The sequence below is a fragment of the Copadichromis virginalis genome, linkage group LG6 (genome assembly GCF_057382275.1).
Source record: "Copadichromis virginalis isolate Kocher_CV1m ecotype Utaka linkage group LG6, C_Virginalis_male_GT1.1, whole genome shotgun sequence".
In the NCBI taxonomy this organism is placed as follows: domain Eukaryota; kingdom Metazoa; phylum Chordata; class Actinopteri; order Cichliformes; family Cichlidae; genus Copadichromis; species Copadichromis virginalis.
Window position 1 is genome coordinate 29,310,764 of NC_140623.1, and position 20,568 is coordinate 29,331,331.

The following is a 20,568-nucleotide window of genomic DNA, read 5'->3' on the forward strand; positions in this document are numbered from 1 at the left end:
TGAAAGCCCAGAGGGAAAATTGTCTTTCCAAAAGCTTCTAATGGTCTCAGTTGTAGCAGTATGCTATTGTCAGGTGTGGTCCTTTTGTTGATCCCAGTTTGATGCCGCTTGTTCATTTGTGACTCGCCGTTTGAACTTCACAGGCTTTTAAATTAACAAAGCATCCCAGATCAAAAACGCAGGCCTGCAGCAGGAGCAGTGGCAGCGGCGAGGACCGTCTCCTTCCCCCTCATCTTACGCGCCGTGTCACTCAATCTGTATCAGCGCCTGAGTTCCGTTTGGTGTGTCAGCGTGTGTGTCTCTGTGTGTGGGGGAGCTTTGTTTTGTGTGTGCAGCTGTCCTTACTGTGAGGTGTTTGGGCAGATGGGTGAGTGAAGACCACAGCAAAGAAGCAGATTTAAAAACAAGACAGTGTGTGCATAAAAGCCTTTCAAATTCTCAGTCTATCCTAATTCTGTTAAGGATTTTTTTTTTTTTAACCGCTGAGCCACACCCTTGTGTAACAACATTATGATCAATCTGAAATGGATGAGCAGGATGTGTGGGGATAACAGCTTTTTTTCAGTCCTGTGAAATAATGATGGATTCCATTAGTTTTCAGTTCATGCAACTAAAAGATGGAGACTAAAAATCGTTTCGGTTTTTAGGTTTCAGTTTGCATAAAAAAAACAGGAAGTGAATAAATCTCCTTAACGCTTTCCTCCATAAACACAACATTGAACGACCTCTCCCGTGGCAAGTTTTGACACCTCAGTACAGATCAGTAAAGATTTGGTTTGATGACCATTAAAATAGTTTCCAAGGGCAGCTGCACAGAGAGAGATCACCTTTCCTAACCTCTGATGCATACCCAGTCGTTTTGTGTCATAATGAGGCAGAAATTATGACAGAAAGCACTCAGTTTAGAAAAGAGCTTCAAGGGTTACTTCTAGTAGGCTTTCAGAGGAGGCAACGAGTTAAAATAAGAATTAGTTAAACTTTTGGAGGAGCTTTGGGTTTTCCCCTCTCGCTCTGGCGCAGGGCCCCTTCCCGACTGGAAAGGATGACAGGCAGCTGATGAAACAACTGCCAGAGTCCTGAAAGGAGCAGGGATGGAGAGACACATGATTCACACACACTCTCTCTCTCTGTTTCTCAGTCTCCATCGAAGTGTAGTGAGAACTTGTACACCAGCGAGTCCAAGGCTGAGGATTTTTTTTGCTAAACCTTCATTCTTCCCCTTCACTCAGATTTCTCTCTTTACCCACGGCCTCTCTTTTTAAATAACCTCATTCTTTCTCCGTGCTCATAAGAGAAAACAACAGCTGATGTCAGCTGTCCAAACCCATTTTGCTCGTCTTTGTATCCTTCTGTCTTTTCAGTGTTTCACTGAGCCTGCAGCTGCAGCTCAAAGTCTCATTGTGATAAGAAAATAAAAGCATGCGTCTAAAACCTATTGTGGGCTCGTACCATAGGGCGGTGGACACTGTACCAAAGTGTGAGCACAGATAATTAACAATTTCAATCTCTTATTCGCTTTCTTTGGATATAACTATCCAAACCTGTTGTGCAGCTCTTGCAGTTCTTTGTCAGGAATTTTGGTTTTAAGTACAGATCGCAAACATGTGGGTGAAGGAATCTGAGGCAGAGAGTTTCAGTGGCGTTGTCCCCGCGGAGAAGCAGAGATTCTTGGAAAACTCCTGGTTGAATAAATCACCGCTGGCTCCTAATGAACTGTAGCTTGAATTTAAAAGGACAAAAACAACTCGTATTCTTCTTCTCCTTCTTTAAGCTGCTCCCATAGTAACAACAGCAGCTCGTCTCCTTCCTTCTCACCCTATCCCCACATCCTTCTCTGTCTCATCGATGTCCTCTTCCCCTAAATCCTTGAATCTTCCCTGAGGTTTTCCTCTTTTCCTCCTGCTTTCCAGCTCCATGTTCAACATCCTTTCTCCAGTATATCCGCTTTCCCTCTTCTGTACATGTCCAAAGCGCTCGACCTGAGCTGTCCCTCTGATCTACTCATTTCTAATCCTGTCCATCCTGCTCACTCCCAGTTACTCCCATCTTTGTGTCAGGACTACCATCTTCAAACCGTACTTCATAGCAGGTCTCGATATCATCTTGTAAACCTTCCCTTTCACTCTTGCTGCTATTCTTCAGCCAGAAGCACTCCTGACACTAATTTTCACCCGATCCAACCTGCCTGCACTCTGTTCTTCACCTATCTCGTGCAATAATAGGGTGAAAATTACACAAAAATGTAAGCAAAATCAACAAGAGAATAGGAAAAAGTAAAGTAAAAGATTAATATTTCACAGAGGAGCTTCATGAGTAAAAATCTGGGGGTAAAAGATTTTCTCTATCCACAGTTGTGGGAAAAGATGATAAAACAAGGTAGAGGCATGCTGTGCATAAGGCCTATAAGAGGAGTTTAATCTGATATGGTTCCTGTTGTTTACTCTGTGCAGCAGCAGGATTAGGTCGTATCTACAAACTGGAGATACTCCATCTTGTTATCCTGGCTTAGGGAGGATGAAATTGGAAAAAGGACAAGGTTATCTCAGCTTGGTCAGAGCATGTGCTTGTGTTTTAAAAGATGTGTGTGTCTGCAGGACAAAGCAATGCTGTTGAAGCCACAAATTTGCAGGGGCTAAATTCTAGAGGTGGGCAGATTGATCCAAATATTGACAGTATCAATACCAACACTGGTATTGGTAGTGGATGATACTAGAGTGAAAGGATCGATACTTTGTTTCTCTCCTCTAAGTTCCGTATATAGCCTACTGAATGGTGTTATTTATTTATTAAAAATGAAAAAATGTATCCTATACATGAATATATTTTATTTATCCCTATAGGACATTTAAAAAGAGGTTGACATAAAGTCCTTTAAAAACAGGCACATTTAAATTCCAGCCCACCCCCCTCAAAAAAACAACAACAATTTATTTGATATCGGATCGATACCAAAATTTGTAGCATCGCACAGCACTACTGAATTCCTCCCGGACCACCTTGATTTCCAATTTTAAAGTCACGCGCTCACACAGGGACACGGTTTGACTACCACGTCACTCCTGCTTTGCATAACCGCCGGGGCTCGCGCCTTTGATTGGGCCGGCGGTGGGATTTAATCTGCGTTTTCTTTTATGACCGCCACGCTTCGCCTTCAGTCTGCAGCCGGACTCCTCCGCCACTCCTCCCCTTCGGGTCCGTCCTTCATTAAGGGGAGCAGCCCGTCGCCTCCTGCCGCTGCTCAAACGTGAAGGGAAGGACACGAGGAGGGACGCCCGCCGCTGAACGCGCGGCTCTATTGTTAGTTCAGTAAAATATACGGCTTCGCCTGCATATTTAGTGCGTTTCGCGTCGTCTTCGGGGCAGAAAGGGGCCGACTGTTTGTTTCCTCGGGAGTCTTAACGACGGCTGAAAGGTAACGGACAATTTACTACGCTGTAACGTTTCTGCCGCGAGCGACATCATTCGAGTTAGGCTACATCTTTGCACAGTTTTCTGCTAATTTTAAAAATTACAGTTCTACCTAGAAGGGCTCACCCTCTTTGTTTTATTTTAGCATCTCTTAAATGAAGAAAGCAGCGTTTGTTTTGAAGCCAGACGCCCTCTTTGTGGTGTGGAGTGGTCGGTGTGTAGCTTGATGGGATGATGGATGTGAAACGTTAGCACGGAGCTGGGCGGTGGTTCCGGTGTGCCGTTCTGTCTCGGGGTGAAATTTATCCCGATGTACGGTGCTCCAGGTTCTCTGTTTGACAGGGTCTCCGTTGGCATCAGATTCAGTTTACTGAGCAGCTTCACGCCAGCCTCCCTGGCGTACACACGCTATTGTTCTGCGAGGCAGAACGACGGGGCCCTCTGCTAATCGGTGTTATTAAAGCTCCCTTTGAGGCGTTTAAATCACCCAGAAACTCTAAACCAGACTATTGGGGAGGTAAAATTGGAACCAGGCGTGCAAAGTTGGATATGTGGGCATCTTGTGTTTTCTTTTCCTCATGTGGTGTATCTTTAGGCGTTCATCTGAGAATCTTACTTTGCCATTCATGCGTTAAGTTCCCCAGTCATTTTAAGCACCGTGCACCCTTTGTTTTCTTGGCACTGCCAGCTTAGTAGTTTCTTTCCAAGATTACCATCAAGGCCTGTTTTCATATTTGCATCTCTGCACATGGGGTGATCTCACTCTCCACCTGGCAAAGCAGTAAGTAAGGCAGACTATCAGAGGCACCGTCTGCAGATCTCAATGATAGAGCGATGCTGTTTATCCTTCAGGTTTTGGCTGTGAGTCTGCATTACATAATCACTGTGTTTTGGGGCTTGACTGGGTGTGGTGTGGCAGGGCTTTTGGAATCAGGACCAGTGACTGTCCCTGGCTTCAGAAATGTTATTTACATGCAGGCCCTTGCATTTGGGTGTGTGTTTCTTACTCCCAAACCCATTTCATCACTTGGATGTGACACAGGGTGTGGATGACACAGCCACATGACACCCACCCTTCTCTGTTTATTCTGACTGTCTGGCTAAGCTCTTAGAGGGTCATTACAGGTTTACTGCTGCTGTGTCCTACTTCAGAGGATGAATCTGGCAAAATCTGCACTTCTGCCCCATTTAAAAGGCTCATCGGAAACGAATGGAGAAATGCAGTCACCTTTTAACTGAATTTGAGTGACTTGGCTGGTGTATTTGTGCACTTCCTGGTCACAGATGTCGAACATATGAAGATGCATCAGATATCTACTGTTTTAGCAGCATATGATGGAGTGTAACTTTAAAGTTAAGTAAAAGGCTCTCATATTTTGCCAGCCTGTGAACTTGGACACAGCTGTGTTTGGTTGGGTTTTTTTTTTTTTTTTTTTTTTTTTTTTTCTCTCCCCTCATACTGTACAGCCACTTCCCCTGCCCACACCCCCGTTTCCTCTTCCTCTTCCCAAAGGTCAAAGCAACCGAGAAGAAGGGCTTGAAATAGTTTTCTCATTTCAGTATCTTCTGTAACCTTAAACTTCAATGGCTGGATAAAGGGGGATTTATAAACAGGAATGTGCAAGTATTATGAACTCCTTTTTAAAATCCAAACTATCAGTAGCACATGAAACATTTTTACATTATTAGTACAAGAACTTAAAAAAAACAACCCCAAAACAAACTACTATGTTGAATCGGAGGAATTGATTTAAGCATTTGCTTCAAGTTCTCCGCACATCCTTAAGCCCTGGTATGCTTGGCTTGTAAACTTTAAGGCTTGTTTTATGACTGAGCCTGGGCAGTGGTGCCTAATGGGGAGACTGCAGTTGTTGTTTTATTTCAGGCGTGACGGTCTGTGCGAAAAATGCAGGTGGCTGCGTTTGAGAAATCTAGTGTGACTGGCTTGTGTAAATGGGTACAGTGCACTAGGGAGCAAGTCTGTAACTGATTAACAAACCTGTCCTTTTGTTTTGCATGGAATGCTTCAGATACCTCCTTGTCAAACCTTGCCAGCTACGAGGCGCCTTCAGGTGGATTCTTGGTCGCGTTTGTGTCTGGTTGGAAAAATGCAGAAAGATTAAAAAAAAATAAAAGCACTAACAGTGGCTGCAGCGCTTAGTTGTTTTTTTTTTAACATTCAATTCTCTACACTCCAAACATGTTGCCTATTATGACTTCTCTATGACAGGAAAAAGGTAAAGGACCAGCAACAGTATAAACAACTGTTACAACACTAACAGACTGTCAGTGCTGGGATTGTTATTTGAGGTGATGGGTAAATAAAAGTGGCAATTTTATGTCTCAAGTTTCACTTTCAGTTTGATAACTGCAGTGATATTCTATAGCATTATTCCTGATTTTTGGCTATTTATTCAGCTTTGCATTGGCTCATCATGTGTGCATCGGCTCTGAGTGGATATGATGTCTGGGGTTCAAATCGTATTCAGTTCAACTCAGGTTTATTCATGTAGTGCTAAATCACTACAGCAGACACTTAAAGACATTTATATTGGAAGGTAAATGCACTAGAATTTTAGAAAGAAACCCCAACAATCCCATGGCCCACTATGAGCAAGCACTTGGTGACTGTGGGAAGAAAAAAAGTCCCTTTTAACAGGAAGAAACTTCTGAAAAGATGCTGTAGGTAGTCCAAAAAAAAGACCTACTGGCAAATTTAAAAAGAAGGCAAGTTTAACCAATAGAGTATTAATGCCCCTGTGAAATCATTCTTGTATTAATCATTTAAATTTTGAAAAGAAATTAGAGCTCATGTCAATCAGTCACCTTATTTCATGTCAAAAGTCGGAGCAGATGAATGAAAAGCGCATAACCCTTGCACAGCATGGCGTATTTGCATTTTCCTGGAAGTGAGCTGGTTACATCTTGTAACCAGAGTCCGTCTCAGTCCCACACTCATGGAAATTCAATCCACACTTTTGTCGTACTATACTCATGTCTGATCTGGTGGAAAGTTCATATGATGATCTTTTTAAAAATTCTGATCAGAATGAAAAATTCCCAATAGCTAGATGTTAACCACCTCCATTATCAACAAACCAAACGTGTGAGTGGTTGTGAGGTAATTAGAATGATGCTCGGTGCTCACACTATGGGACTTTGATATGCAATTAAATTTGCAAACAAAAGGCAGAAAAATGGCTGCAAAAAGATAAATATCCTAAGAGAAACCAAAGGGGTTCGGATACAGCATCTCATTTTTCTAGTCAAGCATTGTGGTAATTTTTATTTATTTATTTTTATTAAATAAAAATGGAGCCAGAAGTGCTCATATTTAAGGGAGCTTTGCTGAGTTATCAGCTTTTACATGCGGTTTATTCGTTTATAATAAACTCACTGGGAAGAAACTCACATTTAGGGTTTTGTTTTCTATTTAAATTGTATTTTATTTATATATACATTTTTACTTTTAACCCCTAAAAGTTGTCTCATGATCGTTTTAGTAGATTGGACACCAGCAGATTTGCATAATGTTAGAGTGGCTCAGAGTCCACTCATGGGAATTTTGAAAATAAAATACTTGCAGCCAGGGGATGAAGTGGGATTTTTGCAGGCAAGATCTCATTATTTGCACTGTGGGACCAAAAAAGCAACCACAGAATTTGTGCTCTTAACCTCTCATAGATTTGTTTTCTTTGTGAGCCGGCTTGTGATTGGCTGTCTATTGAGTTACATGTTAACTGGCACAAAAGAGCATGATCTTTAAACTGATGGTCACACACCTACAGTAACACTCTCCCCCTCTGCACTAGGTCACATTAGTTAACTATTGTCAGTTTTACCACAACACTGCAGAGTTTGCCGATCCACAGCCGATTCGGCATTCCCAGATAGCCTTTTAAGTAACACATTATTAGCCTTCATTTTACTTGTTATGAAATAAATAGATAATTTCAATACCTTTCTATGAAATGTCATTTGTTTGGTTGAAAGCTATAGTTGTGATATTTGAAAGTAAATGGTAAATTCTATCATGTTGATTAATGCGGACTCCTCTTCTGTAGCGCTATGCTAGTTGCTAAAGTTGGCTAAAAAGTGGTACCACAGCTTTGGTTTCCATCAGTGTCTACATGCATGAATGTCAAAAAGCTGGATTAATTGTGAGTGCAGGGCTGTGAGGCTACCACCAGTGTGCTTGAACCCTGCTCCACTACATCTGTTTAGGAAGACTTTAAGGGTTAAACTTTATTTCATCCTTCACCCTTGTTGCCTGTGTTTCTCTCTGTAGCTGTGGGATGGTAAGGATGTAATGCTCATCACTGTGGTTTGGAGGCTGGTACTTTGCTGCCCATTAGGATAGAGTAGTGGATGCTGGCGCTGCATTTTTTTTAGGTACTCTGTCTGGAACTGAAGCCAGTCTCAATGCACTGTAATTATTGAAACGGTACTTCAGCACTTTAGAAATATGTCTGTTAGCTCACTATGGTAGCCTTGAATGCCTTCCTAAAGCCAGATATTTTGTGGTTGTAGAATACAGCAAAATGGTTTTTAAAGATGTTTTAAAAATACATTTATAGGGTGTATTTATATTATAGGGTGTATTTGTGTTGTAGCATTACAAAGAACAGGTAATGAGAGAACTGTAAACAATGAGTCCTGTGTTTGTGTGTGGCTAAATGCCAACGGTTTTAACTAGATTAGTTTTTGTATTGTATGAGTAATATGATGCCTCAGAGCTTGTCCCCTCTTTGACACGTGCAGCCTTCATGTCCGCTAAAGCACGAATTGAGTTTCCTGGCTCTGAATCGGCCTTTAGGAGGTGACTGTGTATGTAAGTTGGTCTGTATTACCTTAAGTCTACCATTTTACTCTTATGTGTGACCATTTCAATGAAAAACAAATATATTTTATGTTTGAATTAATCCTGCACTTCTAAATAATATTATATTCATATTGTGTTTTTGGCTAGTCTCATTTATCCTGGTAATTTCCCTAAGAAAGGGTAAAACATCTTTGTTGGGTACCACAGTTTATTTATTTTTTGCATACAGGAAAACTGAGAACTATTGATAACTAGATAACTGCCAGAGAAGAAGCAAAGTTCACAACAACAATAAAATGTGTGTTTGTTTTGGATTGGCTGTGTATCTTTTATTATCCTTTGCCTCTTTCATGTGCATGAAAGTCTGCCAATGTGTATTTAGTTATGTGTGTGACAGTTCAGGGGTGTGGCTATCAGAAGCATGGAGGCAAGGTGTGGGATCGGTATCCATCTGTCCTCACCTTACCCGGCCCGGTCACAGAGATTGTAACTAATCTGGCTGCGGGCTCTTCAGTGTTATTGACTATCCGCCTGTCTATAACCAGTTGGCTGGTGGACAGGGAGTAGCCACTGAGTTGATTTAATATGCCAAAAGTGATGTCATCTCTGGTTTCTCTACAGCCCAGCCATTCTCGATTTTCGATCGAAACTCGTAATTGGCTCTTGTTTTGAATTGAAGTTGTGGAAAATGTAACAGGCCTGTAACATAATGGCATATTTCTTCAATCTCCCTTGGACTACATTTAACTGCATTTGTCTTTTATCTATGTGTTTCTTATGGGGCTAAATTCTAGAGTTGGGCAGATTGATCCAAATATTGACAGTATCAATACCAACACTGGAATTGGTAGTGGATTATACTAGTGTGAAAGGATCGATACTTTGTTTCTCTCCTCTAAGTTCAGTATATAGCCTACTGAATTGTGTTATTTGTTTATTTATGTCTGTGAAGGTTCTCAGTCATCCAGGTCATCGTAGTCAAAGGAGCTTGCAAAGAAAAGCGTCTGGACTTCTTTAAGTTGCTTGAAGCAACTTGAAGTCCAGACGCTTTTCTTTGCAAGCTCCTTTGACTATTTGTTTGTTTAGTTAGTTATTAAAAATGAAGAAATGTATCTCAAACATGAACCTTTTTTGTTGACTGTCACATTATTTATTTATCACCTATAGAACATTTAAACAGAAGTTGACATAAAGTCCTTTAAAGACAGGCACATTTAGATTCCAGCCCACACCCCCTTAAAAAACAAAAACAATCCTGAAAGCTGTAGGGTTTTGTGTTAACTAATTATTGTCAATTTAGTGGTCTTTAAAACAAATTCAGAATTTGCAAATGTCATGACACACTGCTCCCAAGGTAGTATTGGTATTGATGATGGCAATACTGGCCCTGTATTTACTTGGTATCGGCTCGATATCGAAATCTGTAGTATCGCACATCACTACTGAATTCCTCCCGGATCCCCTTGATTTCCAATTTTAAAGTCACGCCTCACACGTTTCTCGGTTTGATTACTACGGCACCCCTGCTTTGAGTGGGGTAATAGATTAGAGACTATGCTATTTTGAAAGGTAATATTTAACTCGTGGGCCAGGGCAGCTCCAACCAGCAATAAAATGTAAGTAACCATTTGGTGCGGTAAGGGTTGACCGATGGCAGATTTGAATGCTTCACTGCTTCACTGTGTGTTCAGTATATAAGAATGGGGTAGCTTCACACAAGTGTCCCTAGTCTTACAGGTGAAGTTTCAGTGCCAGCTGCTCCTCTGTCCCGCTGTTCCAGTTAATCCTCTGAGCACCCACCCCCCCATTCTCCTTAGCACCAAGCCTGAGTGAGGTACACACAATGTCCCCCCCCCCCCCCTCCCCCCTCATAGCACTGTGATGTAAAACTCATTTATGCACACGAACATGTAAGAAGATCAGATGTGATTGCACAGAAATATTTCCATTCCTCTCCTCACTACTTAGATTTTTACCTCATTGCTGTTATTATTTGTTCCATTGTCAGGTTGTCCTTATGCCAGCAGGAAAGCCTGGCTTTTGCTTTTGAAAACCCTCCCAGGTTTGGAACAGATTGCAGCCCACTTCTCTGCAGTCCTTTAGACCACATCACTGCCAATAGCTGGGAGTCCATCTTGTTTTATTGCCACTCCCTTAAGGGCTAGCTGGCTAAGTCCATTTAACTTGTAGGTTCACTTAACCACCTGCTCCTAATGACAGTGTTGAGGAGCTTACAGTCACTTAGCACCTGTTAGTCTCCTGTATGGAATTGATTAAGCTGCATGCTTAACATTTAGTCCAACTCTAGTGATGAAAGTGTTTTTCTTTTTCTCTTTGCCAGGAACATTGATTATTGTCAGTAAGCACTTTTTTTTTTTTTTTTTTTTTTTTTTTTTTTTTTTTTGGTATCTGTGCAGAATGTTTTGCTGAAGTACTCCAAACACTTGTTTCTGGACAAGTGTTTTGGTGAAGACCGATAGACAACTTCTTGGCACGGTCTGGATAAACATTCATCAGTACAAATGCAGTCTTGGGTGCTGTGATGTAGGGCTTGTCAACACCAGCACATGGTTCAGTTATTTGGACAGAAGAAAAGAAACCAGTTAAGCTGCAAGATCACTCAAGGTTAATGTGGTTCTTTGTTAACGGATAACGAGGTTCTTGAGTGCCATTTGTTGTGTTGATGGGTTTTCTTCAAAGAGTGAGGAGCATGTGTAGGTAGTGCTGCCTTACATGCTTCAAGAGAATTTCATTGATGTTCATATTGGAACCATTGATAATGCAAAATGTAATGTTTTTGCTTTTCATTTCATGAATCTGTATTGATAGACTTGAGAGGATGTAGTCTAACTTTTTTTTTTTTTTGGCAAATGACATCTCCGTTTTGCTCTTTATATGGACTCCTTGAGCTGCACGAAGCCATGGTCTTCTAACTCATAATTTGGTCCAATGAACTAGACTAGAAACTAAAAACTAGAGCTACTACCAAACAGCTCATTTCCTGCTTATTGAAATGCAGATTGGGTCGAAAGTGACTAATAAGAACCCAATCAATACCTGTTACTGAAAGTCGCAGTAATTTCCTTCTTGGATATGTAGAAATTTTGACAGGAAATTATGTGGAGGTATATTGACTCACCAGTGGTTTGTAATTGGGGAGAGTGGCTTAATGCACAGAGACTGAACTGTTAAGACGTTTGTTTTCCAAGAGCCAATTGGTTTCCTTTTCATTCTCTGTGAACTAAACACTGACTTGGTGATGAAGCAGAAACGCCACTACTACCTTGTATGGTCAAGAGAAGCATGGATTTACACACACAGCCCCCGTTTACTTGGACTCAGTTTTCCTACCTACTTTTAGATTCTTGTTTGAAGGCTTGTTCTGTAAATCCTAAAGGTTTATGAAGTGGTGAGTACAGTAGGATTGAGTGAATGAGAGTAGGTTTCTTCATTTTTTTAATTTTTATTTTAATGAGGATGAAGCCTGAGCTCAAGGTTAGGAAAACCCCTGCCTTTCCCCAAACACCATTAAATGTCTTGATTTGTTTTTCTTGTAATTTGAGTGCCAGAAATCGAACACCCTCTTCCTGTTTGCCCTTTTTACACACTCATTTGAGCTCTCACTTGAACTGAATACCGCCTGTGTTTTTTCCTGTGTCGTACATGCATCTTGCTCAAACTCACACCAGAGGAAAGTTAATGATCAGTCAACCCATTTGTATACTTGGCCCTACTTCACTCTAGTGCTGAACACTCCCAGGCCTGAAACAACGGTCAAATTCACTACGGCAGCTTCCGTTTGCTTGAAAAACAATCTCCGAAGGTGTGGCTGTAGTAAGAATGCAGCGATGAATCAAGTGTGCCTGTGGAATTGCTGGAATGTAGGCAGGCCAGCAAATTCTGGTTTTCACTTTTTTCTGGCTGTCTCATTAATGGCAATGGATATTTTCATGTCACTCACACTTTGAACCTGCACCCTCTGCTCGTTCATACACTGCATCTTTGTGCATGTACACACAGCCCACGCATTCATCACTCTCCATTTGACCCTTGCACTGTTACTCATCTCATGCACATAAACGGACATGCACGCAGCCAGCTGTCGTTGCGTAGCCCCAAGGAGTCTTGAGGAAGTCAGAGCTGGAATGTGGATGGGGCGGATGTGCACTCGATACTGCTGCAGCTTTTAGGCCTTAACTTTCTTTTATTCTTCACTTTGAAGACGATGCAGCATCGACATGGATCATAAAGTAAAAGCTCAACCTTAATAAACTGATGTGGTCAGTTTCATGTAGCACTAACACATTTGCATTATGGATTTATCCTTTTTCTTAAATAATTTGATTTAACTGTGGGGTTCAGTTCTAAGTCTTATAGCCCAGTGTCTGACACACTGCTTTTTCAGCTAGCAGTCCAGAATGCACAATATTAGATGTATTGACACAATCCTCGTGGCCGTGTGACGCATAGACTAAGTTACAACGAAATGCGTAGGGGACAACTGTGCATTGAATAGCTGAAATATTTTCCTGTTTTACTTCACTGGCTTTTTCCCATTTATCTACAGTTTCTAAGCATACAGTCTGTCATGTGTATTTATGTCTCTGATATTTCATATTTACAACATCATTAGCAGTCTGGTGTAAATCTGCAGTTGACAGCATCTCTATCAACAGATCACCTTCAGCAGTCTGCACAATGCATCCCAAACCTCTGTCGTGCTCTAAACACAGCTAAATCCCCCTGTGCTTGTATTAACACAGTATTAAAAGTGACCCATTTTGTCAGGCACCACTTCTAACGTCTGGATGTGCAGAGGGCGAGACTGAGAGATGGGTTACGACAGATGCAATTAAACTGCTTGAAGACAGAAGTCCGAAATAAAATGTAATGACACATATTTCTATTGCAGTGCAATGTAAATGCCACAAAGACTACAGAGTTCTTGCTCTGTCTAGACACACTCCCTCTAACAGTCTAAAGTAATGACTGCATTAAATAACACTCTCCTCTCCTGCTTTTGGCCAAATGCACTGCTGCAGTCTGTTAGCCTTCAGGCATTTGCTTTCATCACAAAATCTGCAAAATGTACTAGATGTCAGGCATATTGAGTGATGTTGACTAGAAAAGGGTACGCTGCACTCATGAGGATTATGGCTCTTCAGTGAACTGAATTTCGAACACAAAATCTTCAGTTCTAAATAAAAAAATAATGAATTTAAAGAGCAGAATTGGCCAAAAGTTGCTCTGCAGAGCAACCTCGCCGTAAGACATCGCTTATCTCTGCACGACCGTGCGGCTGGGAGTTTGTATATCTTTTCGCTTCCCATCTGTGCTACGTCACAAAGAGTCAGCTGGTCACAGATGATGCCTTTTACTTGCCCAAAAGTTGATTCTGTTCATCTGGACGTAGCGTTTTGTGGGAGAAACGCTTCGTCACTCATCCAAGTGACTCCTTCAGGCTCAGCTGACTGCAGGTTTCACCAATCTTATAAACAGTACATTTGCATAATGACTGAAACAAATGTACTGTTCATACAGCTGAGACTGAAGAAGTCACTTGGATGAGTGACGAAATGTTTCTCCCACAAAACGCTACGTCCAGATGAACAGAATCAACTTTTGGAGATTTACTTACCTGGATGATTGAGCATGCATCAAGACGTTGCCCGAAACAGGGTCACCATCTCAGAAGGAATGTGCTTTGAGCTTCTGTTTGCTAAGCTCCTAGCATTAGTAGCTTGACTGGCAAAACTATGCCAAGTACAGTACTGTCTGAGTAATCTGGGTAACGTTTATTGAGAAGAATAACCAGAATGTCTCCTCCAAGAGCTACACCCCAATAAATGTCAGTGCAAATATATTAAAATGGCTGAGAAGTGGTGAGGGGGATGTGAAAACAAACTTAATTTGGTATTTAATTTGCATACCACTATTCTAAGAGCTTTGCACATTTGGCTAATTAATCCTCATGTGAAGCTTGATGTTTTCCATGAGATGACACAAAATTACATTCGGTGCACTGCTCTCTCCCAACTTTGCTTACTTTGTGAGATTTTTAGCCACAAGAATCAGAGAAGGAAACATATGGAGTAGATTGAAACAACCGTAAAATCTGAAGTTAGCAAAGCAAATGGGTTGGGTCAGTTATTTAAAAGTAACACAGAAAAGGACTCTGTAGCTTTTATCGGCAGCTTTGGGGGTTGTGGTGGGGAGTTTAGTTTGGTTTAAAGACACCAAAAACTCTAAACAGACTAGTCAAACAAGTTCCTCCAGAATTTCCAACCAATAGTCCATGATGAATTTGCATTTAGAGGCATGAATCAGTAGTTATTGTTAAGACTTGATATCGAAAAGTAAATATTTAACCTTCTTGCTGTGGGAGAAAAAGTCTGGGATCTCTGAAAAAATGACGGGGAAAAAAAAGTTACTGTAGTGCATGCTGTTGTACACAGTGTGGCTTTATAAATGCACTGAGTAATCTGATGTCTGTGGAAACTCTTGCTCCTTGGAACTGTTAGTTTATGTCAGATGTTTTTGCTTATCTGTAGGGGTTTAGGACTTTTACAAATATTTAGAGTAGAGGAGAGTGCATTTGCCATAAAATGCAGGTCATTAAGTTTCTATAGTGGAAAAGCAGCTTTGCTCTCTTGGTTTACCTAATTTAACTACTTGACCATTTTCTAGAAGATATTTGCTGGGGGGGGTTTCCTGTCCATCTTTATTCATTTGCCCAGTTTGTTTGCTGTACCATGCAGGACTTCTGCTTGCTAGATCATCCATCTGTATAGCAATTGACTGGTTCTAGATCTAAATGCAGGGGAAGTAGAGAAGGGGGTGGGTGGGGGGGCTATAGAAAACCAGGAGATGAGTGTTTAGGAGGGGGTTGGTAGAGGGCTCTGTGGTCAAAAGGGCAAAGACACGGGGCCTGTGGGTAAAAGGGATGATTGAGGGAGGGGATAAATCCATTAAGCATCTGGGAACCGCTTTGTCCCGTCATAGCAATATAAATTCCAGTTTGATGGTTAATAAGCTAAAGATCTGCGACTCGACTAGCACGCAATCTCCAGATTGCCCCTCGGGCTTTGTTTTCGTCACTTCTTCACCACAGCTTCTTTTATAATTAATGTCAAGTTCTGATTTTCCACAATTTCTGTCTGCATTTTTGCCATTGCACTAAAACTGTTAAACAGTCATAGGATGATATTTGTATTACACTGCATCTGTTCAACACAAAACTATCGACAACAAATGGGTTATTTGATGCTCGTTTCCCACAGTCTCATCGCCTGTGGGCTCTCAACTAGGAAAACCTCTCCTGGTTTTCAGCTCTCCAAACCACAGATTTTTATTTTTTTCCACCACTGAGTTTTAAGCTGCTGGAAGCAATTTGGAGCAGTGGTGTGGTGTTTTTTTGTTTTTTTTTGTTTTTTTTGTTTTTTTTTTTCTCCCCCCCTAAAACGTACAGTTAAAGCAATTCACTTTCTCTTTATTGTGGTATTTTAATGGTAATTGCCTTTAGTTTAAGTAGATTCTTGGCCATTATTGATGCATTATTGTCATGGTTGTGCCACATTAGTTGATGGAGTAGTCACTCTAGAGGAGGGTGATTTTTAGTGAGAATATTTGCTGGCATCTCAGGCTGCTTGCTTCCTGTGTTTCTTAAACTCTCCCAAATTCCACTGAGGCCCCTTACCATAACTACCGTTTCCTTTGGCTGACAGGGACATAATTTATCATGTGAATCCATGATATTGCAGCATAGTTTAATTCAGCTTTAAGTTGAAGTACAGTCAAAACTGAGCTTGGAGGTTAACCCACATTTTTGTATTCTTTTTCAGCAGGACGTCCTTGTTAAGGATAAGAGGAACTGACCGTTCAGGACAGGTGTGAGCCCGTAGACGTAGATATCTGCATCAACTCTAGCAGCATCCACACGTTTCTGAAGTAGGGTATGAAACCGGATGGGGTTAGCATGGAAACCACAGAGCCCAGTGAAGGTGAAGCTGCTACTGTAACAGAGCCTTCCTCATTACAAGAAAACATAACTGAACAAGCCCCATCACAGGCAGATGATGTAGCAAATGATACTGCATTAACAGCTGCTCCAAAGGCCAATGGCAAACCAGTGCCTGCGCAGGCCAAAGTTAAACCAAAAGCTGGTGGGCCTCAAACGAAGCTTTTGGCCTCTGCTGGGGCTTCCAGCTCACGGCCTGGTACTGCCTCAAATCGCACTGCGAATGATGTCAGATCTGCCTCCGGTGTTTCTGCTGCTCCAGGCAAGAAGACTGCAGCAACATCTACGGTAAAAACATCTTCGTTAGCAGGAGCTGTACCCAAAAGACCACTGGGTACATCAGCAGTTTCCACAACAGCCAATAACCAAACTAGAGTGCCTGACAAGAGGTCTGCTGGACTTGCCAGGACTACCTCTGTGGCTGCTGCCACAGTAACAAATGGTACCAAACCATCAGTGAATGGCACACCTAAGAAGAAACTTGCAACGGAGACTGTTAATGGAGCTAAACCCAAAACTACAGGTGAGTCTTAAGGAGCTGTGACAGCTTAAGGTTCAACACAGTCCTCTAAATAAGGTATGATGAATAAACTGTCTTGTTCTGATTTCTCTGTCGTCTCATTGTCTTTTCTGTTTGTTTGTTTTTTTGTTTGTTTGTTTTTTAGCTGTTGCCAGCAGAGCCCCTTCTACTGCTCCAAAAACCAGTGCTTTGACCACAGCTAAAGCTGCTGGTCCTGCTGCATCAAAAACCACAAGGTATGGCTTTCTGTCATAAACTGGGAACAGGTTCCAGCAGTTTACAAGTCTAGTAGCACAGTCTGTGAAAATGTGGGTGGAAAGCCCCTTTATTTTATCAGTGGTGTGCTAACAGATACCCCTCTCTTACTTCCTCCATCCTCTTCTGTTTCTTTCATACATGTCTTCCTTTTCTCTGATCTCCCTCTGACATGAGAGTTTTGTAATCCCCTTTCAAACTGGATGAGAGGATGACTTTATCTCAATGCCCTGAAAAGGAGCAGTGAAGAACGATGCTCATTGTGGTCTTTGGGCCATTATTGAGTCAAATTTCACTTAAAGTGTGTGAGTCATGTTAGCAGAAATAACCTGAAACAGAGGGCCTTAACAGAACCAGTGATACTGAAGAACTACTGCTTTGTCATGGGCAGACCCCCCCTGGCAGAAACCAGACCCACCTCCCCAGGGCAGAGAGCTGTTGACTTGGATCATAATCCCTTCTCATACTGGGTTGGTGGTTTGGATAAAGCGCTCTAGTTGGACTAAACAAAGCACGAATGATCCTTTTGTGTGCTGTAGAATTTAGCAGTTGACCCAGTCACTGCTGTCACTTCCACTAGTAAGCTTTTGTTATGCATTTATTATGTACTGTGTAGAACGATTGCTACCTGAAAGCCCAAGCATGAGAAACGAGTCATTGCAAAGTTTTTGATTTTGTGAGACATCCACAAATGAAGAGTTCTTTTGTTATACTTCACAAAGAATTGGACATAATAGACCAATCCAGCATCTTTCTACAGGATGTGATGTTCTGTATGGAGAGGCTTTATTAGATTTGATCTCCCCTTGCCTTTCCTCTTAATGCCCTCTTATTGAATAAAGGAATAATGTGCTGCATTGTCATTCCTTTAAGCAACAAAGACCCATTATGTTCTTATTTGGCTGAAAGTAACTATCATGCTGTAGATACCTGTTTATAAACTCTAACTAGTTTCAGTACCATTTGTGAAACTGGTGCAAAAATTTGTACTAGGCTTGAGGATGGAAAGGAATAATGCAAAATCATTTTATTACTTGCTCAGAGATGTTTTTTTTTTTTTTGTTGTTGTTGTTTTTTTTTTGTTAAATCATATTTTCAGTTTCCCTTAATCTCAGAAGTTCATTAAGCTTTAGCTGCTGAGATATATTTAAGTTATTAATACTCTGTGTTGTCTGTGTTTTTAATCAGTGGATTCCTCCTTGCATTACTATTCCAAACGATGCGGTGGCTGAATCCATCTAAGATCACAGGTCTAAAAACTCAGTGATATTTGTTTTACAATGATATAAAAAGGAGAAATGGTTAAAACTCCCAGACCAGAGAGAAGATGATGTGGTTTTTGGTTAATCAGCTATTCATCTTCGCTTTTTTTTTTTTTTTTTTTTTTTTTTTTTTTTTTTTTTTTTTTTTTTTTCTCTCTCTTTTTTTCCAACCAGTGGCCAAGATCATTTTATAAAAGGAAAAAAAATCCAAAGCGGCACCAGGTGGTCTGTCCAGATAGCTGGAACTATTTTCTGTTACTCTGTACAAGTGTGGTAGGGTGTGTACATGAAGAAGCAGATCCTCTGAATTAATTAGATGAGGCATTTCAAGTGTCAGAGTCTGATTACACTGCTGCATCATCCTTATGTGATTGTTTCCTGGCTGGTTTCCTGGGACTTGGCATCAGGCACTCTGCTTTCAGGAGAACGGCAGCAGGTGGCTTTTTTTTTTCTTTTTTTTTTTTTTTTTTTTTTTTTTTTTTTTTTTTGGATGAGGGGGGTGACACGGTAAAGTCAGTAGCGTGTCAAATCCAATGTGTAGGGACATTAGTGGTGGTGTGCATTTCCCTTGGTGTTTGTACTAGCCCTCTGTTAGAGTCGGGCACAAACATCAGCGAGACATGACGTGCATTAGTCCTAAGCCTTGAATAGGGCTCGGCATTATGACAACTTTTTGGGTTTATATTTTTGTGTTATGCATTAATTTATACATTAATAGGATGCAGACAGTGTTATCCACACAACTGGATTCTACACATGCATGCACGAAGAGTATGTGTGAGCAATAATCAGCCTCCTTTCAAGTGAATTCTTCAGCCAGACACAAATTTCTTTGAGAACAGACACAAATTTGTTTTTCTTAAGCTCTGCATGTAAACTGTAGTCCATATTTTGTGTAGCGGCACATGAGTTCCTGCTGCCGGTTCTGGTCAGAATAATAGTTACTTAAATTCACTGAAATCAGTTTACCCTGTGACTGTACAGTATTATGATTGTTTAAACTTTAAATGGCTCCTGACTGAGAAACTGACTGCGTTTAGAAATCGTCCTACTATTTAATAATGTATAAAGCATTTTCCCCAAATTTGTATCTTTTTATTTTTTTCTTTAAAGATGATTTCTGGTTCACACTATTCAGCAGTATTCTTCTTTATTGCTCCAATCTTTGATAGAAATGCATACAACAGGCTTTAATGGTGGTGGGGGAAGACCTGCACAAAAGGGATCTCCTGTTGCTTGTAATTTCAGCTCTGCTTTGTGTACTGTATTATTATACTGCTATGAAAACAGTAGTTATTGTTAGCCAAACTATCCTGCAGGAGGAAGCCATATTGACAATTTCGTACATGTAAATATTTCATGTGGACTTGAGTAGCAGCACACTGCCTGAGACTAACCTCTTTCTCTCCCAACAGGAGAAGTGACTTAAAGTAATAAATCATTTAAAAAATAATTTTACCAATGGAGAAAGTGAATGAAGGGTACATAGGATTTGAAGATTGTGTTAGACTTATGAGCTTTTAAAAAATGGAATTGGTGCCTGGGAACAGTGGGGAATAAAATCTGATTGATCAGCAGTGCTGGGTCTGTGAACACTCATGAACAGTGAAGTCAGGAATGTTTTATTTATTTCAGGGTTTCTTAGCTACACCATGTAACAGACACAACATCACTGGGACAGAGACATCCTCCAGTCCTCTGAAGCAGATTAAGATTAATAACTGGAGTAGAAGCCAAATGCTGTCAGATCTGACATTTGCTTTGGTCCACTCTCCTCCGATGATGGGCTGTGGTGTCCTTGCACTGACTGAGCAATCCGTTCTTGTCCACCCCACCCCCTCTTCCCTTCTCTCTTCTCTGCCTCTTCATCCCTTTTCCCCCTGCCTTCTGTACATGCACAGTGCTGGGAATTTGGCCAGGAACTCCTTAAGTCCTCCTTAAAACTTCCACATCCATCTAAAATTCAAACTAATGTATCATTTACCTGCATGCACAATAAAATGCAGCCCATGTCATGTTCCTGAACAGTCTATAAGATGATTAATATTCAAAGGGTCACCATGGGAAATGGACAGAATTGCTGGTGGGCAGTTCTCCTGGATATGTAGACTTGGGATGCTAAAAGCAAAATTGCAATCGAAAATGCATTCAAATTTTATTTTATTTTATTTATTTTTTTTTTTTGCATTATCCCTTTAGGGATGAAACAGTCATTTCTCACCAACAGTGTTGGCAGGGAGCAGGATTACTCCAACAGGAAAGACCCATGGCATCTGTCACACTG

The 20,568-nt window shown here is 41.0% G+C and overlaps 1 protein-coding gene across 3 annotated transcripts in view; it reads left to right on the forward strand.

The window, feature by feature from the left end:
- The first annotated feature begins 2,965 nt into the window (after nt 1-2,965).
- Nucleotides 2,966-20,568, forward strand: part of prr36a (proline rich 36a) — a 29,279-nt gene continuing 11,676 nt past the window's right edge. For 2 of the 3 annotated variants that reach the window (XR_014920908.1, XM_085459733.1), the window contains exons 1-3: nt 2,966-3,412; nt 16,072-16,770; nt 16,913-17,003. Coding sequence is in view for 2 of the 3 variants with exons in the window: in XM_085459733.1 (XP_085315859.1) it covers nt 16,185-16,770; nt 16,913-17,003 (677 nt within the window). In the remaining variant the exon portion in view is untranslated. The remainder of the gene's footprint in view (nt 3,413-16,071; nt 16,771-16,912; nt 17,004-20,568) is intronic. The other variant, XM_085459734.1, reaches the window with a different exon arrangement.